This window comes from Columba livia, chromosome 5, assembly GCF_036013475.1.
Source record: "Columba livia isolate bColLiv1 breed racing homer chromosome 5, bColLiv1.pat.W.v2, whole genome shotgun sequence".
In the NCBI taxonomy this organism is placed as follows: domain Eukaryota; kingdom Metazoa; phylum Chordata; class Aves; order Columbiformes; family Columbidae; genus Columba; species Columba livia.
This window is the reverse complement of record NC_088606.1, coordinates 29,719,341-29,730,116: the sequence shown is the minus strand read 5'-3', so window position 1 is coordinate 29,730,116 and position 10,776 is coordinate 29,719,341. Positions and strand designations below refer to the sequence as shown.

Genomic DNA, 10,776 nt, shown 5'->3' with positions numbered 1-10,776 from the left:
CTTCATGCAGCCTGTGTTATCAGCAGCTTCCATTTCTTCAGAGCTGGGGAGTAAGATCAAGCTGTAATTAAAGGCTGGGGGTATTTACCCTCTCTCTTCCCTGCCCTGAAGGAACTGAGCTGTTGCCAGCAATTACAGGCAGTCGGCAGTTCCCTGGGATCACAATAACCAGGAACCGGTAATCGCACTCTGGTCCCATCTGCCTGCCCTAGAAAAACGCACTGAACAGTGACAAACACTTCCCAACTCTCTCTGCATTCTTTCTGACCTCTGAACACCCTCCAAGGAATGGTCTTCATTTCCAATGACTACTCACCCATTTAGGTCAAATCCTAATCTAGAGACAGTGGAGAAAATTTTGCAATTCAAGTAACTTCCTATAAGTAATTTCAAAACCTTCTGATGAAAACACACAAAGTGTGTATGTCCGGGTGTTGTAACCAATACTGAAAAGGCCACAGAAACTAGAGCGTGTGTCTGCTGCTGCAGTTGGGTTGCATCACTTCAAACTTGTCTTCTGACTTTGCATTTTGTGTGGAAGTGCTTTCTGATGAAGTTTCTGTCATTGCAGTGACTGTTTTTGTGGTTTACTTACAGACTTCACAGAATGTAATCCAGTTGTGGCTGCTCTGCATATTCTGTTGACAAGTATAGATTCTCGGTATTGCATGCATGCAACTTCGCATTACTTGTTCTAGCAACGTCGTTGACTTGTGTCATCCTGTGCTGCTTGTACAAAGTGTTTTGCTTTGATCTACATGGATGGCTGGCAGTATCTTTTTTTTCCTGACGATAACTAATAAGCAGTCCAAAACAGAACACGCAAAGCTTATGTATCATAAAATTGTGTGAACTTTGTAAATCAGAGTAGGTTCATTTGTAAATTATTTTATAGGATTCCAGGCAACCATTAAGCTATGATAGCTCACCTGGTCTGTTTTGAAGCAATGAGTCAACCAGGTAACTGATTTAATTATTATTTTATCTTCCTTCTCTTAATAGGCATGCGTATGCCTCTTGCTCTTCTTCCCACTTCCTTCCTCTCCTAATCCTTCAGCATTTTTTTAATATATAAAATAATCACTCAAGAATGTTGTTGCTTCCTCTACAGCTTTTGTATTTGCTCCTTGCCTGCTGCTTCTCCCTCTGGCTGCTCCATCCTCACAGCACGCACTCTTGGTTCAGTCTGGAGCGTGTTGCCCTCTAGGCCTTGTACCCAGCAGCAGTCACTCAGCAAGTCATGGCTGGGTGTTGGCTACGGGAACGTAAGGAGCACAACCAGAAAATATCTCTAACAATGGGTTGCACATACTTCCAGGGTGTTAGCATGAACAGGAACTGGATCTTAAATACTCGCTTGTGTGTCTCAGTTCTTGCACTTACTAGAAATACACAGACATGAGAAATGTAAAAAAGATTCAGTTGTTTAGGAGGCATCCTGTGTAGTGCAGGCACAGCTTCATAAACCTAGACAGTCAGGAGAGAATCCCTAACAGTTAATATATTTGTTACCTTCTGAAGGAGAAAATTATAGCACTGAAAGCCATACTTTTAGTTAATGGCCAAAACAAACCAGTGAAGAATACAGTTTCAAATCCTGACCACCAGCCATAAAGTTGATCCAACTGATATGTACCACAGCATGGGACAGACAGTTTCCACAGGTAGTAGCAGTACTTTAGGAGCTGCTGTGCCTCCTCTCATTAATGTATCAAAGTCACTAGAAGATTTTGGCAAATTTCACATAATGGAAAAAATTATCACGTAACTACGCAAGGCAGCCTGTTGCATGTGGAGATGTTGCAGCCCTGGTGGCCACTTCAAGCTTGACAAACCAGGTAAGTTCCTTCTCCCTATTCCCTTTTCCTCCTTCTGTAGAAGCTTTGCAGTAGTTGTTTTATGTTCCAAATCTGCTTCCATGGCCTCTCTATAGCCAGTTCATCCAACATCCTTTCCTCTCCTGTCTTGTCCAGAAAAGCTCCAAGAGACCTTACGTGGACTGCTGCTTATCCTAAACCATTGCAGTTCATGGTTCTGAACATTGCTGCAAGTGCACAGAGCTGAGGAGGACACTGCATGGATAAATACGCATGCGACAACAGGCAACATGGAGAACAGCTCTCTTCTATGCATCATTTGGATTTGACTTGTATTTGACTACCAACAGTCTCAGCATGGATCAAGGGCACTGGAAGTTACTGAGCAACACACGTACGCCCAGCGTTGTGTTCCTGAGCAATGGTAGCTGCATGGTCCAGAGGGATCCCAAAGCGCGTGCCTGGGTGAGCACGTACTTGTAGAAACCAACTGGAAAGGTAAGAAGACATCTACTTGGAAAAGAAGGTATTCACTCACAGCTTCCCCAGGTTCAGCTGCCCTCAGACAGAGGAAACCTCTTTGGTAGTTCATACCATGCCCAATGTCTGCCTGTCCTCCTGGTACGGGAGGGTAGGGGTATGGCCTTTTGCCACGTCTCCATGGCTTTATATGGGAAAATCAGGACAGAAGGCTGCAAGCCTTTTAGCCCCAAGGGTCCACATGTATCTATATTTACTGTACGGTTTGGAGCAGGGGTGTCAAACTCATTTTCACTGGGGGCCACATTAGCTTTGCAATTGCCTTCAAAGGGCCAAATGTAATTTTAGGATGGTATAAATATAACTACTCCCACATTTATACAGTCCTAAAATTACATTCGGCCCTTTGAAGGCAACCACGAGGCTGATGTGCACACCCGACCACCCCCTGCCCCGGTGAAAAGGAATTTGACACCCCTGGTTTGGAGGGTGCCTACAGATGGGTTGTGGCTCCAACTCCAGACCACTCATTCTTGCGTACTTCTTGAGAGTTCTCATTTTACAAAAGTAAATCATTCCTAGGTTAGTTGGTCTCAAAAGGGAACTAGGAGGAATATGGGCTAAAAAAAGCCCCACCCACCCTCCTCTGATCACATTATTGTGTCACTTGGCTCCCTGACAGCTAAACATCAGACTGCATCTTGCCTCAGATTGGAAGTGAAAAACCATTTACTTGTATTGCCTCTTCTATTACCCCTCTTCTTGCCATCCTTGCTCATTTAATAAATATAGTTGAAGTAGTATCATAAAAGAAAATCTGATTTTTTTTCCTGTATGCAAATTCTTTCATTCTTCTAACTCAGTTTCAGGTACATTTGGTCGCAAAAGCTTGAGTCAGTTATCCTCATATCTGTGTTTCCTGGAAGACATCCATACATCTGTGACAATTTTTTCTTGGTGTTTTCCATGAACCTTACATGAGAGAGGATGAGGTTAAGAACATTTGCCTTCATAATGGTAGACTGCATTTTCAAATTGCATAATATTTCTATTTTTAGATGTACATCAAAATTGTTTCCAGAACCCCTGAGGCTTCTACTTCCACTGAAAACATGTCTCATACAAAACCTCCTTTTCTTGCAGAAAAGGACACTGAGAACTGAGGCAGCAGGCAGAGAAAAAAACCCAACTTACAAAAATCAAATAAAATCAAAATCTTCCCCAGAGTGGGTTATAATATTAAAAAAATTTCCCACCAGGAGCAACAGGGAATCTCAGCAATTCTATATGGTATTTCATTAGCAATGAGATAATTCACATAAATTTTAATACATTAATATTAACATTTTTTTTTTAAAAAAAATCCAATTTAGGTTAGACAATTATAAAGCATAAGGCAGTAGCGTAGAAAAGGATTTTATCAACCTTTTCCACTACCAAATTTAGCTTCTTACCAGCAACTTTCAGAAACAGGCTTTCCCCATCTGCAAACTTGTTTACATATATACACAACACATTTTTCTGTTAAGTAGCTAGAAAAATTGGCACATGTACATGGCAAAGAAGATTTGATGCCACATTCTGCCTTTTAGAACCTGATCCTGCACTTTAGATGGTGGGGACTATAGAAGTGAGAATTGGACGATAGAGCAAAGTTTATATTTGGCTGCAGAGTGAGTGAATTTGGGTTAATCTACCACAGATTACTCCAGGAGGGTTTGGAAGCCTGCTTTTGCTTTGCTTTCTGTTTCTCAGAAGAAGTCTTCAGCCCTACTTTTGCTATATTTAGATGTCACTTCCCCTCTCATTGTTATATATAATAAACTGTTTATTCTCCAGAGGATCCAGAGAATATTTTAGGAAAAAAAAAGTCTACAACTGTACATCCAAACTAAAATAAGAACCACACAACATTTTGGGGAGGTTGGTGGTGTAGCGCTGGCATCTTTAGTGTTGTACAGCCAACATAACGTATAAGTGCATCTGTTCAATTTTATTCTACATAATCAACTTTCAGTATTCATTATCTACAAATACATTAGGGGCAGGTAAAGCATGTCACACCTAGCCAAATATGCTTTTTAATTTTGATATCTTTGAAGCTATCGTCTACCATCATTAAACAGCTTGACCAATATATGCAAAAATGAACTGCTTGCTCCATACTTCAGCTAATTGGAGCCTGGCATGAAATGTCACTTACCACAACGACTCCACTGTTGCTCAGATGAGAGCATGGATGAGAGATGGACAAATTCAAGTGCTTCTTTTAACACTCAGCTGCATGAAAGTGCAGTTTATCTTATTGGCTATTTTTAAGGATCGGAAGTTGCAACTCAACAACTATTTCATTACGTCTTTATTTCAAGAGAAAGGTCGCTTGCGGGTGTGCAATCAGGCCACGGGGTTTCCATGCAGAGCCGGGCCGGGCCTGCCTGCGGGGACCAGGCTGGCCAGGGAGTGACTCTTCAGTGGTTTTTGACACCACAGTGCAGAGAAGTAGAATAATCTACCTCGCTGTCCTTTTATTTAAATATTGGACAGTGTGATTATTTTCTAAGGGTTTTTCCCCTTGCTTGAAAGTTTTACTGGCCATTATTTTCGCTGGGAGAGGAGCAGTTTGTTACCAGACCAACACTGGTCAGGAAACAACATGCTCTTCTAGGAAACAGCTTCTGACTTGCAGTCTACTGATAGAGGTGCGTTTCAGGAGGCTGAAAACAAAAAAATGTACACCTAGCAGTGAGATTATGGATAAAGCTTTAGAGGAGATTGTCACAGTGACCCCTCATACGTAGTTATGGCCACAGACACATCCAACTTCATTCAAATTAAAACTACATTGAAATTCAATTGAATTAGCTGCCTGACCCCTACTAAGTAGTATTACTATTACTTCTGGCAAACTATCAAACTATTCTGGATCACTCCATCCCTCCTGCAATTGCAACAACTCACAATTACTGCTGTGGCAGTCTTGGGAAAAAAAATCCCTTTGAAAATGCAAATTATTAACTGACTTTTATTAATAAAAAGCCTGCTATGCTTCCTGTGCATTTGGTAATCCTATTTTGTGGTGGTATGTGGATCGTTTGATGCATCTCTCAGCCTGAAGGTGTCTGCTGCACCTTGGAACACTCTAGATCAGTCTCAGAGTTACTCCAGCCTAAGCAGGACCATCAGAAACATTGCTCATTCAGCTGGAGTGCTAAGGACTTATATCCAATTAAAAACAACCACATCCCAACTGTGTGATGCTTTTGCATGATTTTGACTAGTTCTGTTCTGCTGCAGTCAATAGAAAGTTGTCTGCAAATAATTTTTGCATAGCACTTAAAAATGCTACCTTCTGTGATGTACCCATATTTTTATATACATAGACACACCTAAGTTTAGGCATAGGCAGGGCCTTCTGTCACACAAAAACCATTACACTTTAAAAACAAACAGGGGAAACACAAAGTAAGTGTGCATGCAGGCCACATGCTTCATTGCAAAGATAGTTACTGGAATGTAAGAGCTGGAATGCCAAGCAATGCCTAAAAAAGAGTGTATTAAAACCAAAACTGCTCTGTGGTCTTCATTATTTCTTCAGGAAAAATAAATTTATGCAAATTCCTTGTGAAAAAACAAGACTGTGTAAAAGATATCTGATATATCAAAGCCAAGTTCTTTTTAAAGCTCAAACAAGATTATATCTGTAAGAGTCACTTATAAAATCTTAAATGAGTAAGTTTGCTCATGGGATCCACCTTTTTATTGTAAATGGACATGATAAAGCACAACTCAGGGCACAGGTATTTTTACTTTGTGGATAAATTAGGCTCACACAGATGTCCTAATTTACAGAAGACATTAAGAATTAGCAGTGCTTCTCTTTATTGAACTAGGTTTTGTTTCTGCATTTAGGAGACACATATATGTTGAAAATGGTGCTTTTCCACATGTGGCAACAAGACTTGACCAAGAAACATCAAGTCACATAACTACGGCACTTCTCAGAGATTCAGATGTGAGCTACTACAATGAGGTCATCTAAGAAATCTAGAACTAAGCTCTTCTAAACTTTAATTTTTGGCTTTTGACAGCTTTGCTTGGTGCTCTTGCAACTTAGGCATGTTTCTTAACACTTTTGAGCAAAGTAGGATTTCATCGGATTGTATTATAAACGTTAAAAATGTTAGTGAAAAGAGGTTCATGCTGTTCTTATACATTACTGAAAATGAAACACGTATCCACAAATACTTATTGTAGTGGCTTACTTTCTCAGCAATATTTTTGGCCACTTTGACAGTAAACATGACGTAAGTTTCATTTAAAAGTTTGAAGTCCCCTAAGAATCACTGTCATTTCCCAGAAGCTGCCTTTGGGAAAAAAAAAAAAAAGAAAAAAAAAGTGTACCCAGTAAACTTTAAAGGGAAGATAATGAGAATTACTAATGAGATAAATGAGATAAGCGGCTGCCAAATTTCATGCAACTCCCTTTCAATCCAGACAACAACTACAAATTCGACTGCAATGAAGAGGTGGAACAAAGAACTGCTGGTTCTCTGGGGAAAGATGGAAGGGATTTCAGCCATCGTTCACACATCTCAGCAGCTGGCACAGCAGAGGGATTTACACACACCAAGTCTGTCTCCCCGATCCCACCCATTCCCACACTGTGCCTCACAGAACAGAGGAGCCTCTGCGGTGCCGAGTCACAGACTTTGGTGCATCAGCCCAAACTTTTCTTACAAGTTGCCTTGCGGCAGCTTTACATTGTTCTTCGGTTACGGAGTCCTTAGAGCTCCTTTGCTATGGGTAAAATGACTAAGACAAATCTTAAGTGAAGAAAATTAGCTTTATTTATGTAAATTAGAAAAATGAATTGTTAGAACTTTGGTCAAATGATTAATTCTGTACAATTTACAATTATATTTATATACAAAACTTATAATAATAAAAATACAGTACATCACACTTTTCCTGAGTCACAGCGTGTTTCTCAGTTCTGTAATTTTGTGGGTTTTTAAAGTAATTAGATTCAAGAAGGAAATGCTATCCTCAGTTTCATAGTGTCTGGTTTAGATAATACTGGTATCAAGAAAGAAGTCAATACACTACCTGTATAAAATACTTTATAGCCATTGCAAGTTTGATAGTTATTTTTCTATATTAAAATATGTTTCTTGATAAAAATGTTAATTAAATACTTCATATCATGACACAGGACATGCTGACTTCAAATATGTCCATCTCTCATTGCAGAGATACATACATTTAGGTGAGTTACGAGTACATATAACCGATCATTTAAAGATCAGGAAACACACATCTGGATAGAGCAGATGTCTGAATCGAGGCACAGTATATTAAAATTGCTGTCCTATCCTGGACAAGATATGTAAGCTTCAATTGCCTGGCTAGCCTAATCCAAAATTAATGCAAGTACACACCCTGGAAAGTGAGGCTGTGTCAGGCAGCGCAGTGGCGGCCTGCAGGTACTTACACGTGCAGAATTGTCCCACCGGTGACGCCCTGGGAGCCGCATTTGCTACATCTCGGCCAGCTCAGGAAGTTATTAGGATTAAAGCTATCAATATTACCTTTATTGAGTTGAGAGTTCCGAGATCAACAATAATCTACTGTAAGGCTTACAAGGATATTTAATCTGTTTACTTGATGATGCAGTGTGTTAAATTAGTAATTAGGATAGATTACAACCTGCAAGTAAATTTATGTCCCAGTTAAATCCAAGAACCAATCAGGGTAACTTATTTTTGACAAGCATTGATTTAAACCAAAATTAATTCTACTTAATGGCTAAGCGTGGGCTGCTCCTAAATGTATCTATGATAAAGTTCACTATACTTATCTAGGCATGTGCATTTCTGGTATTTTAGTCCAAAATAATCCAAAAATACAGATTAGATGGATTCTGATAGATTTATGCATAGTGTAAAAAGTCTTACACTAACAGAAAGTTACCTAGAGATTTGCTTTCTCTTAAAAACTTTTTGTAATACTTCAGTGCAGACTGAAATATGAGAGGTCAACTCACAGGGATCCTGCTCTTATTAGAAATTAAAAGGGACATTTTTTGTTGTTGATATCAAAGTGCATAAAATCACAATATGAGACTTTAAAGAAAATTGGTCTTTAGCTGAATGCTTGAAGTTTTTCCAGGATTCTTTGCATGTTTAGCAGTCTTCACTTTGATGCTTTCCTGATTGCCTTTCACAGCTGACTCAAGCCTGGCTTTCATAGTTGGAGAGGAAGCTATTAGTTTTTTAAAAACTGATGAGTACTGGGGACCAATCTGCATCAGGTTTTGCAAAGCAAACTCATGTAGATTTTTTGCTGAGTTTGTAGCAGAAACCAGGGCATTTTCATCCAAAAGAAAGGAAATAAGGATGGGAAGAAGGCAGGCCACCAAAGGAGCACCTGTAAACATGGAAAACACAACTTAAACACACACACTTTTAAAAAACATCTTCAGATCCTACCTAGAAGTATTTCTCTAAGTTAACATTTAACACAAACTACACAGCTCAAAATGTTATTTGAACTGTATGGTAAAAAGAACCAACATTCTTGTTAGCAAATAGTGTTCAGGACTGGATTCCTAGTGCTCATCTTGTTTTGTTACTTATGGCAGCTTCAGCGTGTCTAACGCTTTGGCTACTAGTAATGGATGTAACTTACGGTGCTCTTCCTCAGCAGCCGCTGTAAGAGCTGTAACCACTTTTATTCCCTCCTGAATGACCTGAAGTTCAGCAGCATTTTCAGGTTTTGCTTTTTCTGTTTCCTGCAGTTTTCCCACAATGGATGGTGCTAGAGAACGAATATAAGGATATGACACAGTTTTGTTTGGATGCTGAAAGATGGAGTGCAGCAGCTGGTAGCACTTATGCTGTACCTAAAGGGAAAAATCAAATTTGCAGTTACAAAGTGTTGTACTTAAAAATACACGTCCGAGTGTTTTAGAACTCACAGCTTGTCAGAAAAAAATTTAGGGAAGAAGAAATATGTGTCTTACAGCTTGAAAATTCATCAGGTTGCAGGTCTCTAATGTATAATACTTTATAGGAGCATTATAACTTGTAATCAAATTATTAAGAGAAATTAGATCATGCTTCCTGTTTCTTTCCACCGAGTCCTACATGTTCCTACATTTTTGAGTTAAGGAAAAAATAATATTTTTGTGTGAAGATTATGTCTTAGAACTGTTTTGAAAATATAATCTTTCTTGCACAAATACAGATGACTGAAAACAGGTGCTTAAAACACAAGCATTACCTCTGCCAAACTGTAGGCACAGTATTACAAAGCCTCAAATGGTTCAGTAGTGTGCAGTTCATTGGAAGTCAATAGGACCAAAACCGTAAAGTTCCTACACAATTTCTGAAAGGCTAAGATGCCTAAACACTTGGCTAAAATTTGCAAATACTACCATTTTCTTGCAACCATATTCAGCATCCCCAGTTTCCTATGTTACTACACAAATATATACAGAGAAGATGCAAGAAAAACAGTTTATGGTGAATTGTCAGTCAAACATGAAATCTAATGCATGTTCTTTTCAGAGCTGGACTTTCAGGTTGAGGAAGTCTCAACTCCTAGAAAAGCCATTTGTATTTGCAGTGATACTAAATACAACTTTTTTCCCTTGATACGTTGTTTTTTTAGGTGAAGAATAGTAACAGATGAACTGTAGCACTACAGTCTAAAGCAACTATGTACAAATATGAATACTAGGTTAGAACAAAGCATTAATCTTGTTCAATATCCTGCCTCCAGCAGTGGCCAAGAGCTGATGCTTATGGGACAGTACAATGTAGTGGTACTTGCTCCAGCTCCCAAAGACACAGAGGTGAGGGATTTCCTGCGCAAAAGACAGTATCTGTGTTTTGAAGATAAAATGAAGAAATAAAATGAAACAGGTGCCTGCAAAACTACATGACTGCATCATGTACTTATCAACATATAAAGCTCTGAGTCTGATCCAATAAAAAAAAAAAACAAAACATAGGAATACAGAATTGTATACAGAATGAAAAATGAGAAAATGTACTGCTGGACACGTGCTTGCTAACTTGTTCAAACTGTACTTTAAAATACAACAGATATAGCTAGGACAGAATTAACTGGAATCAACACACAGGACAAGCGAAACAACTGCACAGAAAATAAGCTAAAATCCATTTAATATGATACTGATTTTCTTAAAACTTCACCAATACTTACAAGAGGATCTTTGGAGTCCAGTGTGATTTTAAATTTCTCAATACAACGCTTTTGAAGGCACTCTATGGTAGTAACTTCTGGACTGGTAGACATAACAAATACTGTAATAGCAGTAAGCAGGCTAACTTCATCCAGTTCTTGGAGAAGCCCATCTGCTGTCAATAAAGTAAGCAGTCTGTTAGGTTTGCATTAAAAAGTAACTCTATGAATTCAAGTGTTACTATATAAAGAGGTGGAATAGAAATATCAA

At 38.9% G+C, this 10,776-nt stretch overlaps 1 protein-coding gene and 1 long non-coding RNA gene across 14 annotated transcripts in view; one reads left to right on the top strand and one right to left on the bottom strand.

The window, feature by feature from the left end:
• The first annotated feature begins 439 nt into the window (after positions 1–439).
• On the top strand, positions 440–7,163 carry LOC135579564 (uncharacterized). 3 transcript variants are annotated; one of them, XR_010472915.1, is made up of 3 exons: positions 440–1,838; positions 1,974–2,315; positions 6,207–7,163. It is a non-coding gene; the product is annotated as an uncharacterized LOC135579564 (long non-coding RNA). The 3 variants fall into 3 exon arrangements; XR_010472913.1 differs by having other exon boundaries at positions 1,934–2,315; XR_010472914.1 differs by having other exon boundaries at positions 442–1,838; positions 1,934–2,315; positions 6,792–7,163.
• The window catches only part of HEATR5A (HEAT repeat containing 5A), a 65,915-nt gene continuing 62,260 nt past the window's right edge, over positions 7,122–10,776 (bottom strand). For 7 of the 11 annotated variants that reach the window (XM_065064091.1, XM_065064093.1, XM_065064095.1 and 4 more), the window contains 3 exons: positions 10,527–10,681; positions 8,985–9,198; positions 7,122–8,723 (listed from right to left, as the gene is read on the bottom strand). In XM_065064091.1, the coding sequence (XP_064920163.1) occupies positions 8,422–8,723; positions 8,985–9,198; positions 10,527–10,681 (671 nt within the window). In that variant the 3' untranslated portion in view covers positions 7,122–8,421. The remainder of the gene's footprint in view (positions 8,724–8,984; positions 9,199–10,526; positions 10,682–10,776) is intronic. The other 4 variants (XM_065064094.1, XM_065064099.1, XM_065064097.1 and 1 more) reach the window with 3 other exon arrangements.